The 22,781-nt window shown below is 44.0% G+C and overlaps 2 protein-coding genes across 7 annotated transcripts in view; both read right to left on the bottom strand.

Annotated features, from left to right (window-relative positions):
- The window catches only part of rasgrp3 (RAS guanyl releasing protein 3 (calcium and DAG-regulated)), a 130,556-nt gene that overhangs the window by 19,600 nt on the left and 88,175 nt on the right, over positions 1-22,781 (bottom strand). The window contains exon 1 of one of the 4 annotated variants that reach the window (XM_052081054.1): positions 9,425-9,609. The exons of 1 other annotated variant lie outside the window; for it this stretch is intronic. The gene's annotated coding sequence lies outside the window, so the exon portion shown is untranslated. Of the gene's footprint in view, positions 1-7,201; positions 7,721-9,424; positions 9,610-22,781 lie in introns of those variants that run through there. 2 more of the 4 variants (XM_052081057.1, XM_052081053.1) reach the window with 2 other exon arrangements.
- ltbp1 (latent transforming growth factor beta binding protein 1) overlaps positions 15,038-22,781 on the bottom strand; it is a 117,986-nt gene continuing 110,242 nt past the window's right edge. For all 3 annotated transcript variants that reach the window (XM_052080998.1, XM_052080997.1, XM_052080996.1), the window contains 2 exons: positions 15,718-15,867; positions 15,038-15,609 (listed from right to left, as the gene is read on the bottom strand). In XM_052080998.1, coding sequence (XP_051936958.1) covers positions 15,437-15,609; positions 15,718-15,867 — 323 coding nt within the window. In that variant the 3' untranslated portion in view covers positions 15,038-15,436. The remainder of the gene's footprint in view (positions 15,610-15,717; positions 15,868-22,781) is intronic.

Consider the following 22,781-nt stretch of genomic DNA (forward strand, 5'->3'; position numbering starts at 1 on the left):
TTACTGTCCATCAACAACAGTGAAAAAAATATTTTGTCACACAACAGCTGCTTTAACAGCTTTTTTTAATGAAATCAAAATAGAGCAATAAACTATTATAAATTGCACATCTAAGGTAAACTAGTACTCAGCCTATAGTGGATTAAAACCATGGTTCCATACTTCGTTTTTCTCAAGTTTGCTTTGAACACAGCAGTCTGTTTCTGTATGTTTGTTGGAGAATTACGAGACCCCAGACACCAGTGTTCTTTATGTGCCGCTGTATTCAAAACTGCCGGCCGTACAAACAAGCGCAAGCACTTCTCCCGTGCTGCTGGGGCAAACCATTCTGAAAGGGGGGGGTTCACTCCCCCTAACACAGTCAAGCTATGTTGATTATGTTGGTCCTTCTTGCGCGGATGTCTCTCTACGCTTTTTGTGTCTACCTCATTTCGGATGACTACCGGTACACTTGGTTCGATGACAACACTGGAGACGTTTAATTTTCGCTAGGTCACTACCACTGCAGTGCAGTCACTGTCAGACGAACACAGAGAAGCTCCACCCGCTCTATTTATATGGACACAGAACACTATAACCTTCCACACAAAGTAGTTCCAAACAAGCAACATTCGCATCAGTGGCATACATCGTATACCTGTATGATACACAGAGAGAGAAGAACAGGTAACTTTGGTCTTGTCAGTGGAGCAATCTGGCAACTTTTTGAAAGTAAACTTTCCATTCATAAACTCTTTAAGTATCCGTTTTCGGTGTCTCGCACTGCCATGGCTGGCAAAACAGACATGGGCGTGGACCTCTGCAGTGCTCTTGTTGTTTTGTTTCTGGTGTATTTATAGAGCACCGTAACATCCGCTTGTGACGTGGGCCGCGTTAATCTCGCGAGAAAAAATTTAATCCCGTTAAAATTCATTTAAATTATTCATTCATTCATTCATTCACCTTCCGAGCCGCTTGATCCTCACTAGGGTCGCGGGGGGTGCTGGAGCCTATCCCAGCTGTATGCCAATAAAAACGCGATAAACTGACAGCTCTTATATATATATATATATGAGATGTCAAACGATTAAAATATTTAATCTAATTAAAAATGCAACCGTCATAATTAACTCAGATTCACCAAAACTTACAGTAATCCTGATTACTCACACATTTTTTATCGTTTCTGAATTTCCTTTTACATTTTTTGTCCTATTTTTCAATATTTTAATGCTCTCATCAACATGGAATCATGAATCAGTTTTCTATGTGCAAAAGGCAATTTATTGAAATAACGATTTCGATTTTCAATCTTACATGAACATTTTTCAGTTGGAACATTTATTCACACATAATCTCTCACACAACATTGCTGTCCATCAACAACAGTGAAAATTTTTTTTTGTCACACAACTGCTGCTTTAACAGCGGAAGTCTCTCTACGGTTTTGTGTAGACATCATTTCGGATGACGACACTTGGTTCGATGACAACACTGAAGACATTTTATTTTCCCTAGGTCGCTACCACTGCACCGCGGAACTTCACCGTCACTGTTTACTATTTGTATGGACACGGAACACTGTAATCTTCCATACAAAATAGTTCCAAACAAGTAACAATCACGTCAGTGGCATACATCGTAGACCTGTATGATCCAGGTAACTTTGGTCTTGTCAGTGGAACAATCTGGCAACTTTTTAAAAGTAAACTTTCCATTCATAAACTCTTTAAGTATCAGTTGTCGGTGTCTCGCGCTGCCGTGGCTGGGAAAACAAACGTGCGTGGACCTATGCAGTTGTTTCTGGTATATTTATAGAGCAACGTAACATCCGCTGTGACTTGTGCCTCGTTAATCTCGCGAGAAAAAAATGTATCCCGTTAAAATTCATTTAAATTAATGCCAACAAAAACGCACTAAACTGACAGCACTAATATATATGTGTGTGTGTGTGTGTGTGTGTGTGTGTGTGTGTATATACAGGATATATATGTATACACCTTTGAAACCAGTGATGGTCAGTGATTGGGGGAATTTCTGTAAAATGATTCAAAAGTACTGCGATTGGCTGGCGACCGATTCAGGGTGTCCCCCGCCTACTGCCCGGAGACGGCTGGGATGGGCTCCAGCACCCCCCGCGACCCTAGTGAGGATCAAGCGGTACGGAAGATGAATGAATGAATGAATGATTCAAAAGTACTTTATTTGTATAGAGTGTTTGAGCAGAATTATGACTTTGGCCTGAAAATTTCATTGAAACATCATGAAATGTCATGTTTATTGTTGTTTCATAGATTTTTGTTTTGTAATACAGATGTGGGCACGCTGTTTTCAAAGCTTATAATCATCAAACTATTTCATGTTGTCTCAAAAGGAGGTTTGTTTGTACAAATGCAGTCAGTTGACTTTGATGTTGACTGTAGCCAATTCATAACGTCGTACAGGGTAAATTACACTTCACAACTGTCACGGCATCAAAAACAAAAAAGAACAGGCTTTTTGTCATGATACTTTATTTAATAGTCTACAATAGTGGTCCTTAACTAGAAATGCTGTCGGTCCACTTTTTTTTTTTTTTAAATAAGACCAAGGTCCGGTCCCATGCACGGCGGTCATGGGGAGCAGGGCTATATGCCCATTTAGTATGGTCAAGCCAAGCTTATACAAATCAACACTCCTCATAACCAACCAACAATGGGGTGCATGAAAATAACAATTATTCACTTTGCCAGTACACAGCAAATAATGAGATGTATTATGTTGAGGCACAGGAACTCTTTTATTTTGTCAAGTTTTGCCTGTTTAATAATAGAAATAGCCTTTTAGGGAAGTAAGACATTTTTACTTTAACTTTGTTCAACAGTAGTTGTCTTTTTCTCTTAATTTAACAAAAGCAAAACAAAATACATTTTACATATTTTAAACATTATTTTAAATACTCAACATGAAAACCAAAATATCCTTTTCATTTGTACAATTCCCCTTTTCACCTCCCCTCTGAAATCACTGAAAAATATATAGGAAGAGGAGTTAAGAACCATTTTAAATACTGACACAAGGGAGCACAGGAATGTGCAGTGCTGTTCTTCCACTAAAGGTGAATGCAATGTCTGAGGCATGCAAATATTATTTGAGGAGGCCATTGTGATGTTAATTTACCAAGTTGCGGTGTTCTGCTGTTAAACAGCTGCCAAGATCTCCGGGTTGATGGGAGCAAAACTGCACACAATCAAAACCTCCCGCGATTCGTCTTGTCTAATTGTCTGTGTGCGGCTCTCCTGGGCTGAAGATGTGAGCACACTGTGGCGTCGCACAAGTTCAGAGGAGTCAATCAGCGCATCGTTATCGCCAACATGCCCTGCTCAGCCATGAGCATGAGCCAGTTCGTCAAACATTATACACACACAGTCGCTCTGCTGCGTCCTCTGCAATACATCTGTTCGTGCACACAAATAATAAAACAGATCATTTTAACAAGTGATCGTGGCAATGCGCAGATTACAGTCCAAAAATAGAAAATGTATAAAACGTAAAAATCACTTTATAATTTATTATTTTATACAATTTGCCGAGGGTCCGGACAGAGGAGGTCGGCGGTCCGGTTGTGGATCGCGGTCCGCCAGTTGAGGGGTCTACAATTTCCCAATGTCCTTTGTATTGGTCTCAAAGAACACTGATCAACATGAATTTGGGTGCTATTGAGCCCATTGGGGATTTCCCACATGACAAGTCTTTTCAGACAGACGGTCCGTTTGAACAAACCCAAAACACACACACAACAGTTAAAAGTCCTAATAGAGGCCTATTCATGGAGTGCTTCAGTTTGTGGCTAAAATAGTGATGGCACCGACTGCCTCTTTACCTTCAGGCACTCGTTTGAATACACCAAACACCAAATTTGACAACAATAACAATAATCTGATTTTATATTTGAAAATGGACATTATTCCATCTCATGCCAACCTGCGATGCTTGTCCCAGTTCCAACCTCAAAGCATTTGAGTGGAATGTAAACAACAAAGATGGCTGATTCCGATCAATTGTTTGTTTTCTGGTTCAGCACCGACACCTCTGTCATGTCAATATCGGGATATGCTACCTTCAAAGCATTTCATTCATTTCAACAAATAACTTTACACAGCAAGATAACGGCATATCTTCACACAGTGAGTCCAACTCACGTTGTGTTACGTATTTCCAATGACTAAATTAATGTAATGTAATGTAATGATAAATAAAGATAAATAACTATATGTTTGTAATCATTGTCAAGTGATGTCACATTGAAGCCGGTCAGTGATGTCAAGGTCCTTATTTTTTCCGACAATGCAACTGGGACCGTCCAGATTCAAGGGGGCATTCGAGTGCACTTTTACTGCGCGGAGGTTGGAAAAGCCCAACCTCCCACATTCCTCAAATGCAGCATTCGTTCTCTGGAGCCTCATTTATGATAGAAGTGTGCGTAAACTAGGACTGCACGACTGTCCGTGTTTTATGTTATGTGTTGTGTTTATTATTTTACTTTATGTTAACTGTTTTGTAAAGCGCTTTGTTACAGCTGCCGCTGTTGTGAAAGCGCTATATAAATCAGCATGTATTGTATTGTATTGTATTGTAAAGCATTTGAACATTCCCACACAAAATATCAGCCTTTGTCCGAATACATACACGAAATGTCGTTTGCGCGTGAAGTTGCTTCGGCTTTGTATTTTTATTTATTTATTTGTTTATTGCTCAATATCTTGGGTGGAAAGCATTTAATTGCATAACACACTTTTTGGTTGCGCTTACAATGGTGCACTCTTGCTGCATCGCTAGGTGTGACAATAATGCCAAGAGAGGAAAAAGATCAATGTCTCTTTTGGATCCCGAAGGTACCGTATTTTTCCGGAGTATAAGTCACAGTTTTTTTCATACTTTGGCCGGGAGTGGGACTTATACTCTGGAGCGACTTATGTGTGAAATGGTTAACACATTGTACACATCACATGTTATTTTCACATTAAACCACAAGAGGGTGCTCTCGGCCTGTGTTGACACTTTCCACGTTGGCGGTAACTGAGAAAAACAAATGACGATGTCTCTGACGTAAGCGACGTAGAAGAGAAAGTGCTGCATCTTCTACCTCCGGAGTTGTCGGAGTTGTTTAAAAGTGACACAGAGCATGAAGGTTTCATTGGATTTCGTGATTTGGAATGACACTGATGGTTTGGTAAATTTGTTAGCATGTTCTTTGTGCTATAGTTGTCTAAATAACTATTAATATGTTATGTGAACATACCAGGCACATTCACAGTTCGTTGTTTAAGCGTCATGTAACTTTGTACACTTATTCTGTTCTCTAGTTTTCAAGATGACAGGTATGCTTTTGATGTTGGATTTGATCAAATAAATTTCCCCCCAAAATGCGACTTATACTCCAGTGCGACTTATGTATGTTTTTTCCTTCTTAATTATGCATTTTTTGGGCTGGTTTATAAGTTATAACCCGGAGCGATGTATCATCTGAAAAATGAAAATCTGAAAATCATGCACCAGGGCCCGGAGACAGAAGACAAACAGGCTAACTAGCGACTACAAGCTAGTAATAGCGGACGACTTCAACTTGTGAGCTGTATTGCTCACGAGCTGCCTGTATGAATTGAGTTAATATTTAGGGCACACTACATAATAAGGCACATTGAATATAAGCTGCAATTGTGGCTGCGGTTGTGCTATGAATCCACTAGATGGTGGTACACTTAAGAGAATACAATACAATACTGCTTTATTGAAACAGAACCTTCACAACCGCTGCAGCTGTAACCATTGAGAACTGGCCACAAACACGGACAGGAAAAATAGAAGTGCAAATGGCATTACAAAACAATAAATGAAAGACAAACGTTATGAAGACAAGTGATTCAACAAAAGGGCTCACATCCACAAGGGGCTAAACATCCTTCAAAGTCTTGCTTGTCTCCTTCTTCCTTTGTTTAGTCAGTAGTTAACTAAGCTTTTGGCATTATATTCGTATCATAATGGCAGCACAGAGCTGAGAAAGTAGTTGTCTGTTTGAGTGTGTGAGTTGGGTAGAAGCCTTTTAGGTTACAATTGCTGATAATCACCAATAGATGGCATAGGAACATTAACAGGTAAAACTCAATGGGGAATGTAGAGACTGGAACACCATATATAAGGCGCATCGGATTACAGGGAACGCTGTCGGTTTTTGGGAAAATGGAATGCTTTTAGAGGTGTCTTATAGTGCAGAAAATACGGTTTTATTAATCGAAAGTGCCCTGTGGTCCTTTTAAAAAATTTTTTATGTTTTTGAAAATAAATGCTTTTGAGAGTCTTTCTGCCTTGCTTCCCAACATGTGGGTCCTCCCCCGCACAAACCATGAAAGCTAACAAATATTACTGTTCCTAAAAAATGGACAAACCCGAAAGTCAGACAACAACAGCTTACACCTTTGCCTGTGGCAAAACTTGACCCTGGAGTTTTAAAAAAAAATGCATTCTTCTTCGCAGAGAAAAAAATGCTTCCAAATCTGAACTGAACTAAGATTGAGCATCAAACTTGGAACAGATTGTGTTCATCCTTGGAATTTTTTTTAATCTGTTCATGTTCTCTTTGGAACAGAATCTGAGACAGAAAAAAATGAACTTAGGGGGACAACTAATCATTTTGTGCTCTCAATAAAGAATTACTCGTTTCCTAAATTCTTTGCCCCACACCTAAAAAAATAGCAATAACTCAAATGTAACAAGGAAGGGAAATGATTTAATTCATTTACAAATGTTGATGAAAACATGCACGAAAACCCTGAAACAAGCCCATACTCTGGTTGACATTTTATCAGCATTCTAGAAGAAAACCCTTCTTTAGTGCCACCATCTGGCTCCTTCCAGTTCCATATTCAGGGATCAATTGCGTCCGGATAAATCATTTTGCAGGCCCACCTGCTACCTCCAAAAACATGTTTACTCTATTTCACACAAGCACCTGCTGTACATGATGAAATCATGTGTACACACACCCATGAGGAGCTCCCAACACCTTTCTAGATGTGGGATAGAAAGACTTAGTTGAAGTCAGAGTGGAAAGACGCATTTATTTTTTTTCTCGTCTTGCTACTACTACTCCAATTCTTATTTTTCACGAGTGATGACAGCCTTTTTAAATTCAGCGATTCTCTATCTCAAGGTCAAACAACCACAAAGCTGACAACTTACTTACCTTATCTACGATTCTGTGAGGATGAACCGTTTAAATCGTATCCGCAACAACGTTTGATCCACAAGGCAGCCAGTAAATCCAGCTAAGGTCTCCAGTTATTGGCTTTAGAATTTAATCATTGATCGTTCTCGGTCTATGAATCGATCCGTCCTTTAGCTGTCTCCTCAGCCACACAAAGCTACAACAGCTTCACTTCACACTGATCCCTGTTTGTAACATGTTTGTCCAAATCGTTTTTTAGGCTTCCTTCAATTGTTTGCCCAACTTAGTTGTCCTGTCGGCGTGAGTCAGCTTGCCTAATGGGGCTAAATATAGGGACGACACAAGGTGGAGGAGAAGAGCAAAACAGGAAACATACAAACTTGAATCAAAATAGGCGTGCGCATTTGCTCATGCGGTCGACTATTGTAGCCCAGTTACATTCAGGCTGATTGAACAAGCAACACGAGAGTCATACTTCCAAACGAGTGAAACATTTTTGAGTGACTCATTGTCCTATCGGGTTTGTTATTCTGCCCACTTCCCAAACTCAGTGGTCATAGAATGCATTTGTGCACGCGTGCATGTGTCTCCATTGTTCTGGATTCGTGTGTGTGAGGGTCAGCCCATCCCATATTCCCCTCTCATGACGTAATTTGCATTGTTTTGTCCCTATGGGCTTCTAAAAATGTCTGCCTAAACAAAATACACCGACCACACATCCTGCTGCCTGGCTGGACAAAAAGAATACAAGCCCTACTTTTATTGTCTCACGGTTTCAAAATGGGTTCGGGGAGATTGGCGCTCTGGGGTTAGTGTGTGCATGTGTGTGAATGCAGGCATTCTACTCATACTAATTACTGATCAAATGGAGAGAAATGTTGTTGATTGTTCTCAATCTACAATGCGACATAGCGGCTAGCTTCACGGTCAAGAGCTTCAGGGTTTTGAATCTCATCTCTGGCCCTGCTGTGTGGAATTTTCCTGTCAGATTTCAAAAATGGCACGTAAGGTTATTTGGTGACTCCAAATTTTCGATGCGCGCGTGAATGCTTATTTGTCCTATGGCTGGCTGGCGATCACTTCAGGGTGTACTTCACCTCTCACTCAAGGGCAGCTGGGATTGGCTCCCAACTCACCCATGACCCGAGTGAGGTCAAGTGATATAGAAAATGGATGGATGAATAGTTGAATAGTTCTATTCGAGGGCATTCAGAAATACAATGGAAAACCGACACAACAACTTGTAACAATCTATTGTCTCCAGGGGCCAGGAACACTTTGTAAAGTAGTTTGTAAAGTAGGTACAGGAAATGATTGTCCTTTTAAAAGGGCTCAGGAAAGCAATGATTAGGCAACCAATGATTGCTTTTGGCCATATTTGCTCCGTTCACTTGCCAGCACCTTTAACAAAACCAAGTCTATTTGACCAAGAGTACAGTACAGTACACCATCATTTTCCTAACATAATGGCCTAACTCTTTTGTTGGGGGGTGAGAAAATATAAAAAACGGAACCACGTATTGATTACATCAATGTTATATCCCTGGAGAACCCACAGGGTCAAAATTGGCCGCTATAAATTATGCTACTCAAATGCTACCCTTAAATCCCAAAGGGTCAAATTTGGCCCACATCCTAAACTAGGATTAACATATTGAATATTTGAAAAAACATATTTTGGTGTTCAGTGAACATATAGCAGTCATTTAATGTATAATTCACCATTTTCCAAAGAAGAAAAGAGTTCTTTGGTTCTCCAGGGATATTTATGAATAATATCATTGCTTGGGGTGGAATTGCATGATCTAAGAACGATTTTAGCAGAGATGACCAGCATCTTGAGGATGTGTGAAAGGCAAAAACAAAGAAAACGTCTTACATTAAAAAATCAAATAAAATTGGGTGCGGGGGTCAAAATATGACTGAGGCCATTATTTTCATGATGACGATATGGATTTTAGCACATCTTCAGAAGACCAACAATTGCTGTGGTGATCACCTGAACACAAGCAGCTCTAAAACTAGGTGATACTGTATGACCCAATTGGGATTTTTAAATGACGTGTAACTGGAACATAGCCTTGAAAATCCATATTTCAAATATTCACGCATCTTTTCCACCATGGCTACGAGCCTTCTATTGATACCACAGTAAGAGATCAGTAAACTAAACATCATGTGGTCCTCCGAGGATTTTCATTGAAAAACAACTACAGCATGACAGAGGCCGGCTAGACTTACCTTTCAGTGAGCCACGCAAGCCGCCATCCGTCCCATAATCTTCAGTTGTCCGACCTCACAGAGTCACAAAATAGTATTCCACGAAGAGGTGAATTCCGTAGAGTAACTTCCTCGTGCACTCTCTCTCTTTCTACCCGCCGTCTCTCACACTTTGCATCTATTAATAGATTGTCCATTTACTGGGAAACAAAGGTTAGACGCTGGACAAAATTAGCTGTGGGGGCTAGTGACTGAAATAAGGGGTAATGGGTAATGAGAATAGTTATAATTTTTTTTAAAGGTGACATGAAGGATGAAAAATGACAGCACGCAGGACAGCGTTCCCTCCAATTTTCCACAGGTCTGAGCATTCATTCCTTGCTTAGATCACGGTGAATAACATTATACCTTAAGAGGGTGTCTATACCAGAATCACACCTGTCCAAAAGAGAAATCATAACAAGTTACCTAATATTGGTATATTAAAAAAATATATATATATTAAAAAAAAAAATCTAACCACCTACAATGTTGTGAAAGAGTATTTTCCCCCTTCCTGACTTCCGTATTCTTTGCATATTTATCAAATACAAGTGTTTCAATTCATCACAAAAAAATAAATCACACGGAGACAACACAAGGACATAAAAATGCACTTTCAAAGTGCCAGTTTAATTTATAAAGGCACAAAAAAAAATTCCAAAACTATCTGTCCCTATGTGAAAAAGTAATTGCCCATCCATCCATCCATCCATCTTCTACCGCTTATCCGGGGCCGGGTCGCGGGGGCAACAGCTTTAGCAGGGAAGCCCAGACTTCCCTCTCCCGAGCTACTTCTTCCAGCTCTCCCCGGGGGAGGCGTTCCCAGGCCAGCTGGGTGACATAGTCTCTCCAGCGTGTCCTGGGTCTTCCTCGGGGTCTCCTCCCGGTGGGACATGCCCGGAACACCTCACCAGGGAGGCGTTCAGGAGGCATCCGAATCAGATGCCCAAGCTACCTCATCTGGCTTCTCTCGATGTGGAGGAGAAGTGGCTCGACTCGGAGCCCCTCCCGGATGACCGAGCTTCTCACCTTATCTCTAAGGGAGAGCCCGGACACCCTGCGGAGAAAACTCATTTCGGCCGCTTGTATCCGGGATCTCGTTCTTTCGGTCACGACCCATAGCTCGTGACCATAGATGAGGGTTGGAACGTAGATCGATGCGAACCAAACTCTGACATCGGTGGTATAGTGACCGAACAGCCCGTATCAGGGGGTTCGGTACTCCATACCCACGAAGCACCCTCCACAGAACTCCCCGAGGGACACGGTCAAACACCTTCTCCAAGTCCACAAAACACATGTAGACTGGTTGGGCGAATTCCCACATACCTTCGAGAACCCTGCTAAGGGTGTAGAGCTGGTCCACTGTTCCACGGCCGGGACGAAAACCACACTGCTCCTCCTCAATCTGAGGCTCGACTTCCTGACGGACCCTCCTCTCCAGCACCCCTGAATAGACCTTACCAGGGAGGCTGAGGAGTGTGAACCCTCTGTAGTTGGAACACACCCTCTGGTCCCCCTTTTTAAAAAGAGGTACTACCACCCCGGTCTGCCAATCCAGAGGCACTCTCCCTGTTGACCACGCGATGTTGCAGAGGCGTGTCAACCAGGACAGCCCCACAACATCCAGAGCCTTGAGGAACTCCGGGCGGATCTCATCCACCCCTGGGGCCCTGCCACCGAGGAGCTTTTTAACCACATCGGTGACTTCAACCACAGAGATAGGAGAGCCCACCTCAGAGTCCCCAGGCTCTGCTTCCTCCAAGGAAGGCATGTTGGTGGAGTTGAGGAGGTCTTCGAAGTACTCTGCCCACCGGTTCACAACGTCCCGAGTCGAAGTCAGCAGCACCCCATCCCCACTGTACACAGTGTTCGTGGTGCACTGCTTCCTCCTCCTGAGACGTCGGATGGTGGACCAGAATTTCCTCGAAGCCGCCCGGAAGTCGGCTTCCATGGCCTCACCGAACTCTTCCCATGATCGGGTTTTTGCCTCGGCGACCACCAAAGCTGCGTTCCGCTTGGCCAGTCGGTACCCGTCAGCTCCCTCTGGGGTCCCACAGGCCATAAAGGCTCGATAAGACTCCTTCTTCAGCTTGACGGCATCCCTTACTGCTGGTGTCCACCAGCGAGTACGAGGGTTGCTCTGTCGGAGGTGGGAGTTGAAACTCCTTCTGACAGGAGATTCCACCAGACGCTCCCAACAAACCCTCACAATACGTTTGGGTCTGCCAGGACGGACCGGCATCTTCCCCCACCATCGGAGCCTACTCACCACCAGGTGGAGATCAGTCGACAGCTCCGCCCCTCTCTTCACCCGAGTGTCCAGAACATGCGGCCGCAAATCCGATGACACGACCACAAGGTCGATCATCGAACTACGGCCTAGGGTGTCCTGGTGCCAAGTGCACATGTGGACACCCTTATGTTTGAACAAGGTGTTCGTTATGGACAATCTGTGACGAGCACAGAAGTCCAATAACAAAACACCACTCGGGTTCTGATTGGGGGGGCCGTTCCTCCCAATCACGCCCCTCCAGGTATCACTGTCATTGCCCACGTGAGCATTGAAGTCCCCCAGCAGAACAAGGGAGTCCCCAGCAGGAGTACTCTCCAGCACAGCCTCCAAGGACTCCAAAAAGGGTGGGTATGCTGAGCTGCTGTTTGGTGCATATGCACAAACAACAGTCAGGACCCGTCCCCCCACCCGCAGGCGGAGGGATGCAACCCTCTCGTCTACCGGTGTGAACCCCAATGTATAGGCACTGAGCCGGGGGGCAATAAGTATGCCCACACCTGCTCTGCGCCTCTCACCGTGAGCAACTCCAGAGTGAAAGAGAGTCCAACCCCTCTCGAGAGGACTGGTACCAGAACCTAGGCTGTGTGTGGAGGCAAGTCCGACTATATCCAGTCGGAAATTCTCTGCCTCACACACCAGCTCGGGCTCCTTCCCTGCCAGAGAGGTGACATTCCATGTCCCAAGAGCTAGCTTCTGCAGCCGAGGATCGGACCGCCAGGGTCCCCGCCTTTGGCTGCCGCCCAGCTCGCATTGCACCCGACCCCTTTGACCCCTCCCACGGGTGGTGAGACCATGAGAAGGGGGGCCCACGTTACCTCTTCGGGCTGAGCCCGGCCGGGCCCCATGGGTGTAGGCCCGGCCACCAGGCGCTCGCCAACGAGCCCCACCTCCAGGCCTGGCTCCAGAGGGGGGCCCCGGTGACCCGCGTCCGGGCAAGGGAAACTGAGGACCATCGATTTTATTTTTCATAAGGGGCTTTGTGAGCCTTGCTTTGTCTGGTCCCTCACCTAGGACCTGTTTGTCATGGGTGACCCTGCCAGGGGCATAAAGCCCCAGACAACTTAGCTCCTAGGATCATTGGGACACACAAACCCCTCCACCACGGTAAGGTGACGGCTCACGGAGAGGAAGTAATTGCCCCTTGAACCTAATAATAGGCTGTGCCACCCTTGGCAACAATAACTGAAATCAAGTGTTTGCGATAATTGGTGATGAGTGTTTCACATCGCTGTGAAGGAATTTTGGCCCATTCTTCTTTGCAGAAATCAGGAACGGGGCAAATACTTTTTCACGGCACTGTACATACCAAATTACAGAAGTGTGGACCTGTCAATGTGGAGTAGAAATATTTTGAATGGAAAATGCTTTGAATGTATCCACAAACACATTCACACATACGCCTTGGCTAAGTGCTACAAATGTAGCATTTACCCATAATGCCATGGTATTATTAATGTGTGCATGAGCACCTCAAGAAAAAGCTATTTTAAGACATTTTTAAGCCATTTGGCCTACACTATACTAAATGAAATAAGCAAACATTGTTCATTTGGGGCAGTACGGTGGTCAACTGGTTAGCATTTCTGCCTCACAGTGCAGAGTTGCCGGGTTCAATTCCAGCACCGGCCTTCCTGTGTGGATTGTGTTCTCCCCGTGTCTGCGTGGGTTTTCTCCGGGTACTCCAGTTTCCTTCCACATTCCAAAAACATGCACGGCAGGTAAATGGAATACTCTAAATTTTCCAGCGCAGATGGTTGTTCATCTTTGTGTGGCCTGCGATTGGCTGGCAAACGGTTCAGGGTGTCCCCCGCCTACTGCCTGAAGACAGCTTGGATAGGCTCCAGCACACCCTGCGACCCTTGTGAGGATAAGCGGACCATAAAAATGGATGAATGGATTTACAATGTCAAGAGACACCCAAACCAATCGCCTTTATATTTAACTGTTTGTCAAAAATTACCAGCCTGCATTGCTTCAATGTGATGCTTTGAAGAAACCAGTTTGAATTAAATGGACAAGCAGACATTTGACCTCTTAAAAGAATTTAAATAACCATATTCACTTGGCGGCCCGGTAGTCCAGTGGTTAGCACGTCGGCTTCACAGTGCAGAGGTACCGGGTTCGATTCCAGCTCCGGCCTCCCTGTGTGGAGTTTGCATGTTCTCCCCGGGCCTGCGTGGGTTTTCTCCGGGTGCTCCGGTTTCCTCCCACATTCCAAAAATATGCATGGCAGGCTGTTTGAACACTCTAAATTGTCCCTAGGTGTGAGTGTGAGTGTGAATGGTTGTTCGTCTCTGTGTGCCCTGTGATTGGCTGCCAACCGATTCAGGGTGTCCCCCGCCTACTGCCCGGAGACAGTTGGGATAGGCTGCAGCAACCCCCGCGACCCTAGTGAGGATCAAGCGGTTAGGAAGATGAATGAATGAATGAATGAATATTCACTTGTACTAGGTGGACAAAATAATCAAGTTTTCGCTGTTTGTCGAAATGTGAATATGGCCTTTGAACACACGCGGATGTCATATTAATAACACCTGCCGAAAAGAAAACATACATTCCATACAACTGTATTAATATTCTTCACAACACGGTACATATCAAATAATTTGCGATTTCATCTTGGGTGTTGCATGCAGACTATGTGGACGGGCATTGGCTGTACATGAAAAGTGCATTTGTCGAATGTCCTCTTCGATATGAAAGCAAAAAAAGCAAATGCGTGTTCCGACGGCATCAACTCTGTAGGAACAAAAGAAACAGGCTAAGCTTGAAGTTTAAAACAAACCATTTTCGAGTTACCACTGCATCATGTGAAGAAGGCACATGAGCAAAATAACTATCAATCTGCAAAGCGGTGTCAAAACCTGTCCTTGTCATTTGACCTTTCGACATTACGGGGTCAAATAATTACTTTTGCATTCAAATTGAAAAACTTTCCAACCCTCGTTAGTGCTTCCTGTTGGAGCTCAAAGGCAAGTTCAATGGCAGTCAAAACTATCAGCTGATGTTAGCATGTGCATGATTGACAAGCGGTGAACACATTTGCGTCGGCATTCCAGGAGTTTGCAAGTTCTCTCTATGGTTGTGTGGGTTTTCTCCGGGTACTCCAGTTGCCTCCCACATTTAAAAACTGTGCCTTTTAGGTAATCAAAGACTACATTTTCCTTAGGGGTCCATGGTATGGTTAACATATTTTTAATGTTGGTGGCAGTGTGACCCTTGAAAAATTTGGGGTTCACCTTTTGAAGTAACACTCTGTGTAAAGAACATTTCTTGAAATGACATGACAAACGAGGTGAAGGCAATGGAATATTTATAGTCAAATTAACATACCACCTATGAGATCATACATTTTAGTTTATTCAAAAACACCCACATTAAGTATTAAAAATGTCATATATATATATTTCAAATCTATTAAATAGAAGAAGTCAGTCATCACACTCACAGTGAACAGATGGGGAATGCAGAAAGAAAATGAGACTCATATGAGTTCAATGTTCAGATACGTTTCAAGTGTTTTGCAATTTGGGCAAATTTGCTAGAAACCAAACCAGGAAGATTTCACTCATGTTGCTGATTGAATCTGAGAACTTTTTTTGAAGCTGCTCTTCTAAAAAATGCTCTTTCAGGAGGTGTGTACGTGTGTGTGTTTGTGTTTCAGTCTCTTGTGGCCCAGTCCAGTCAATTCACACTCACTGTGTGTATGCTGATGTTTGGCGTGTCACTGTCTCCAAACAATAGTTTGGTTTTTCAGAGGGAGTGAAGCCTGGAAGGCATACACACCGGTAGGAACCCACTGTGTTGATGCATCTTGCATTTTTACACAGCGACATGCGATCGTTGAGTTCCGAACATTCGTTCACATCTGGGGGATAGACAAAAGAGAGACACGTTAGTAATCAAACCAATGAAATAATTTCAGCGGAAGGACATTGTGCAATGTGCGTGTGTTGCATATGGACTTGGCTCTTACCGATGCAGGCCATGCGAGGCGGGTCCAAAGTGTAGCCATCAAAGCATTCACAGGTGTAACCCTCTTGGACTCGAACACATCGACCGTTTTCGCAGCCGTTCAATATTCCACACTCCTCTGCTCGCAAGCCCTCGAATGCCTTGAATGGATCTGTCACATTAATGATGACAAAGTTTGCATTTTTTAAATGAATGTCGTGAAGGATGCTTGTAATTTGGTTCTTGATCTGGACCAAAACAGAAAATCAACTGTCATCTTCATGTCTTAGTAAACTCAAATTTCAAAACTTGATCATGTCTAACAAAACTTTGTGTTCATATGGTTTTACAGTGTATTTACCACCTACAGTAATCCCGGCTGGATTATTATAATGCACTTTACTTTGATGTCAGCCAATCCTCCATTTAGCATCTCCAGTTGGTCCACAATGCTGCTGCTTGCCTCTTGACTGGTACTTGTAAGAGGGAGCACATAACTCCTACTCTGGCATCCCTTCACTGGCTTCCCATACATTTTAGAGTTCTTTTAATCCTATTATTTGTTTTCAAATCTCAAAATGGCCTCGCTCTACCTTACCTCTCTGAGTTCCTCCACCCCTACCCGCCTCAGGTCTGCGGACCAGACATTATTAGAGGTACCAAGAACATCAGAGGGGATGGAAGGTGGTTGGTTTTAAAGTGCTATATAAATACAGTTGAATTATTCATCCATTTATCAAGACCGCTTGTCCTTGTAAGGGTCACGGGTGAGATGGAGAGAGACTGTACACCCTGGACTAGTCACCAGTCAATTGCACGACATATTCAGTGTACGGTTGTGAGTTTGCCAATGTCGTGTTTGTTATTTAGAAGGGCTATTTGATTATACTTGGCAGATCAATAATGTTTATAATTACAATACTTGATTAAATTAGAAATAATGGCAAGGTGTTTGCTACTAGTGCTAGCTAGTAACTGGTAGCTAACTCATTCAGCAATGAGCTTCGCTGCACACTAGCTCCATGTAAGTTACGCTTTTGAGTCTTTAATGTGATGTTTACCGTAACCGTTTTACCCGGGGATCCTAGAACAGCTCAGCAACTTAAAAGTAGTCCAACATTGCGGACTCACCGAGATCACCGTCATAACAATTTGATGCGACTCCCAGTTCTCTTTATTTAACAAGCATGAATTAAAAAAAAAAAAAAACTAAAAAAAATACTCGAAGACGAGCCGTCTGTCTACGTTACTCATTCTGCTATGCAAGTAGGTAGCTGTGAGGATGTAATTATCTTTTCTGTTGACAATGGCCCGAGCAATGAAAACAGTAGGTTTCTCCACTACATAAAGATGAACATCAGACCACTTTGTAACATCTTCCTCCTACTCTGTCACTCCCTACGATAAAGTTGCTTTCAATGGAGCAATGTTTGTTTTTTAGAATGAATTTCACAATCCTTTTCAGTTAGTCGGCTAGTGTACATCAAGAGCCAACAATGCACGCGCATCCCAAAGACTTCAACGTTGTTCACAAACTGGAAATGGGTCGCAGAGCAATGTATTCCTTTGTGTCAGATCGTTACCTAACACACCTAAGAAATAGCCATTCACACTAGAACTACAATGTTTTTAAAAAATAACATTTAAAAAACAACATTCTATTGCATTGCAACGGTGATTGAAATTCTATTCATTATTCTGATAGGCTCCAGCTCCCCCTGCAACCCTGTTCAGGATTAGCGGTGTTGAAAATGGAGGGATAATTATTCAGACCTATTTTACACCTATGGACTATGGCGAGTCTTCAATTAACCCTTTCAGGGACAGCGATTACTACAGTGGACAGCCTATCATGTTATCAGGAGACAGGGTGCATGAAAGAGTTAACCCAGGGATCGGTAAACCCAAAATGTTGAAAGAGCCATATTGGAGCAAAAAAACAAATACGGCTGTAGCTGCAAAAAATTAAAAGCCTTATAATGAAGGAAACACATGCTGTATCTATTTATATTAGCCTACAATCAAAATGACTATGTTGGCTACAAATACACAATGAGCCTTCATGATTAAATGTTTTTTTCTCCCTGCAGTGCATTAACGCAGGGTTGCCCAACCTTTTTTGACCGAAGATCTACTTTTCGATCAACCAGCCTCCCGAGAAATACCCGTTACCGCACGCGAGCATACGCACACACTTACACGCGCGTGCCGAGGCATGGGACGTACTTTTGCAGCGTGTTAACTATCGTTGCTCACGTGTACCGTTTAAAAATGCTCCTATCTGCCCTCCAGATTCCCATTCTCTGCCAGTACCCTCTGTGAATTGGACATGAAACTCATATTTTTCCTTTTTTTTCTCAAAATAAGAGCCACCTGTCTGGTACCCCACCCTGCTAATAGAAACGTGTGTCACAGGCTGTGCTGCAAATCTTCGTTGACAGAAATGGTGAAATTTAATATTTATTCTACACATTTTTAAAGCATTGGAAAAGTTAATAATGTTTGTCTTCGTACAGAAACCATATTAAAATAGATTTCCCTCTCCAATCTTTTCCCATTTTCAAACATTTTTGAAAAGCTCCAAGGAGCCACTAGGGTGGTGGTAAAGAGTTAAGGTTAACCTAGCATGCATTTATGGAACTGACATTTACGATGGCTAACATTGTGGTAAGAAGTAAACTATATACTGCTGTGATCTCCCATCTGTTGAATGACAATTGTGCAGAGGACATTATTATTACTGTTAGAAGGGGAAAATTGCAACATTACTCACACAAGATGGCAGCAAAGCACTGAAGAACAACTTTGGGTGATGTTTGTGATCAGTGGGGAAAACTGGCCGGTCAGTGTGCCCCTTTTTCTTTCATCAACTCTTTAGTTGAAACACTCAGATAAAACTAGAATCTAGTCACACAAAAGATAGCTGTGTGTGTGTGTAATAAGAAAAGGTACACAAATCACATTCTGTTCCACAACAAGGTGGAGGCAAACCTCCCTGTTCTGGAGCCCAAATAGAAGGTTGATTCTTTTCACCTGAACATTGTTTCAATCAGACTTTGGAGTAATTGAATACATGTACCGTATATCAGTACATGTATTCATGATATATACATATATTATGTATATCAGGATAACTGTAATCTATGACAGTTTCAGAAATAATGGTCAGATGCAGAGTGATTATACAGTTATTAAAATGTGTGATTATTTGTGTGCACGTGTGTGCACGAGACGGGGGCGGCGTATTAAAATTAACTGCTAAATTTGTCTTCAGAAGATTAATTTGACCTTTCCATGTCACAAGTTATAGCAAACACTGTTCATGTGGCAAGGTATGAAAAACACACACATATATAGTATATGTAATTTGTTTTGTTCTTTTTTCATATTGGAGTACCGTATTTTCACGACTACAAGGCGCCATTAAAAGTCTTAAATTTTCTCCAAAATGGACAGGACGCCTTATGGTGCGGAGCGTCCTTTATATGCACTGAGTTCCAAAATCTGATCAGGCGCCGACAGGTATGGCAGCCTCGGTCACACGCTCCCTAGTATTATCCCTGTTTTTGTTTTTGTTTTTGTCATTTTCGTTTGTTTTTGGCGACCCTGAGCGGCTTACTTACACGAGGGAAAAGTTGCTGCTCATTGGGGAGTCTACGCTCGGTCTTTTTTCACCAGTACACGAAAATCCACAGGGTTTTTCGGAGCTAATCGCGAGCGGAGCGGCTGCGCTGTACGCAGCATGGAAACGCCGCCGGAGGGGGAAGCGAGCCGGCGTGCTCGTCAAACTCCGGCAGCGTGGATTTCGAACCCCGCTCCCATCGATCCATCTTGCTAATCTACGATCTCTGCCAAACAAGATGGATGAACTTCTTCTCCTCACAAAGACCAACAAAACATTTGCACGTTCTGCTGCGCTCTGCTTCACTGAAACCTGGCTCAGTGACCGCCATCCAGATCTCGCGCTACATCTACCCGGCTTCCGCCTTCTCCGAGCCGACCGCGACACGGAGCTATCAGGGAAATCGAAAGGTGGTGGGATTTGCTTCTATATCAACGAAGAATGGTGCACTGATGTCACGAAGCTCGACGCACACTGCAGCCCGGACCTGGAGTCGCTGTCTTTAAACTGCAAGCCATTCTACTCGCCACGTGAGTTCGCCTCCTTTTTACTAGTCGGTGTTTACATTGCGCCACAAGCTAACGCTAACACGGCGATACAAACGCTAGCCGAACAAGTAAACAAACTCGAGCTAAAATACCCAGAGTCACCCCTGATCATTTTGGGCGATTTTAATAGAGCACATCTTAACCGTGAACTTCCCAGATATAAGCAGCACATCGACTGTTTCACCAGAGAAGGCAACATTCTAGACCACTGCTATACAACAATCAAAAATGCATACCGATCGGTCGCCCGTGCAGCATTGGGTCTTTCTGACCACAATTTAATCCACTTAATACCTACATACAGACAGAAACTCAAATGTGTTAAACCGGTTGTTAAGACTGTGAAAAAATGGACAGATGAAGCAAAGCTAGCTCTACAAGAATGCTTAGACTGCACTGATTGGGGCGTCTTTGAAACTTCAACGGGCACACTGGATGAATACACAGACACTGTAACATCATACATCAGTTTCTGTGAGGACATGTGTGTACCAACGAAGTCCTTCCGCTCCTTCAACAATAACAAGCCATGGTTTACTCCCAAACTCAGGCAACTCAGGAAAGAGAAAGAGGCCGCATTTAGAAGTGGAGATCGGGCACTGTACAAACATGCCCGAAACCAATTGACGAAGGAAATTAACATCGCAAAGAGAAGCTATGCAGAGAGGCTGAAAAACCAGTTCTCTGCTAACGACTCTGCATCTGTATGGAATGGCCTGAAAGCAATCACTAACTATAGAATGCCACCCCCCCAAACAGTGAACAATAAGGGTCTTGCTGATGAACTAAACATGTTTTTCTGCCGATTTGAAAAGGACACCCCCATTTCCCACACACACCCACCTCTACCAGAAACCACTCTACCTACCCCCCCACCCTCTTTTTCTCCACTACAGATCCACGAACAGGACGTGAGACGGCTCTTCAAGCAGCAAAAGATCAAGAAAGCTCCGGGGCCTGAAAGTCTGCGCTGACCAGCTGGCTCCGGTCTTCACACAGATCTTCAACAGATCCCTGGAGCTGTGTGAGGTCCCATCCTGCTTCAAACAGTCTACCATCATCCCAGTTCCCAAGAAATCGGCAACATCGGAACTGAACGACTATAGGCCTGTCGCCCTGACGTCTGTGGTCATGAAGTCCTTTGAACGCCTTGTGCTGAACCACCTAAAGAACGTCACTGGACCCCTGCTGGACCCTCTCCAGTTTGCCTACCGGGCAAACAGGTCTGTGGAAGACGCAGTCAACATAGGTCTGCACTACATCCTCAAGCACCTCGACAGCACAGGGACCTACGCAAGGATTCTGTTTGTGGATTTCAGCTCTGCGTTCAACACCATCATCCCGGAACTCCTCACCCCCAAACTACTCCACCTCGGTGTGTCTCCTGCGATCTGCCAGTGGATCCTCAGCTTCCTGACGGGACGGACACAACAGGTGAGACTGGGAGCAACAACATCATCAATACGCACCACCAGCACTGGAGCCCCACAGGGATGTGTCCTCTCGCCACTGCTCTTCTCTCTCTACACAAACGATTGCACCTCAACAGATCCAGCTGTCAAACTCATAAAGTTCGCAGACGACACCACGGTCATCGGTCTCATCAAAGACGGCGACGAGTCTGCGTACCGCCAACAAGTGGAGCAGCTGGAGCTCTGGTGCGGCCGACACAACCTCGGGCTGAACACGCTCAAGACTGTAGAGATGATCGTGGACTTCAGGAAACATTCTTCTCCTCAGTTGCCCCTCACACTATCCAACTGCCTTGTGTCAACCGTCGAGACCTTCAAGTTCCTGGGAATCACAGTCTCCCAGGACATGAAGTGGGAAGTCAACACCATCTCCATCCTGAAAAGGGCCCGGCAGCGAATGTACTTCCTGAGGCTGCTGAGGAAGCATGGCTTGCCACAGGAGGTGCTACGACAGTTCTACACGGCAGTCATCGAATCAATCCTGTGTTCTTCCATCACGGTTTGGTTTGGGGCCGCCACAAAAAAGGACAAAATCCGACTTCAACGGACAGTTAGGACGGCAGAAAAAATCGTTGGCATCGCCCTACCCACTCTTGAGGACTTGCACACTGCAAGAATCAAGACAAGGGCACGGAAAATCCTCCTGGATCCCCCGCACCCTGCCCACCACCTTTTTCAGCCACTCCCCTCAGGCAGACGCTACAGATCTATGCGTACCAAATCCAGTAGACACTTAAACAGCTTCTTCCCTCTAGCCATTAACTCCTTAAACAGTCACTGACATAGTCACTCTTCTTGCACCACAAAATGGTATTACAAAACTACTGGTATACTCTAAAATGGTTCAATGATTTTGTTGTTTACGATGATACTAGTGCAGCGTGTTATACCGGAGACAAATTCCTTGTGTGTTCTACATACTTGGCAAATAAAGATGATTCTGATTCTGATTCTGATTCTGATTCTGACAGACAGCCGACACGCTGTTTATATAGAGAAAAGGCGGAAGTGACTGTGAAAGAAGTCGGCCAATCAGGGAAGGGTGGGCGTGTAATATGGAAGGGAGAGAGGGAGAGAGAGGACAGACAAGCTAGTCCGCCAATGGTGAAGGGTGGGCGTGTAAGTGGACGCCTCACGCTGTTTATATAGAGAAAAGGCGGAAGTGACTGTGAAAGAAGTCGGCCAATCAGGGAAGGGTGGGCGTGTAATATGGAAGGGAGAGAGGGAGAGAGAGGACAGACAAGCTAGTCCGCCAATGGTGAAGGGTGGGCGTGTAAGTGGACGCCTCAAGCCAGTACCAACACTTGTATAGCGTGTGGCAATGTGCATTGTTGCAAAACAACTCCGGTTTGGGTTTCTAAGAACCCCTGAAAATAAATTCGACAAAAAGACACGCCTACGAAGCTCAGTTCAAACTTAAAGCCACCGGTTATGCTTTTAGCAT

Source organism: Hippocampus zosterae, chromosome 11 (genome assembly GCF_025434085.1).
Source record: "Hippocampus zosterae strain Florida chromosome 11, ASM2543408v3, whole genome shotgun sequence".
NCBI lineage: Eukaryota > Metazoa > Chordata > Actinopteri > Syngnathiformes > Syngnathidae > Hippocampus > Hippocampus zosterae.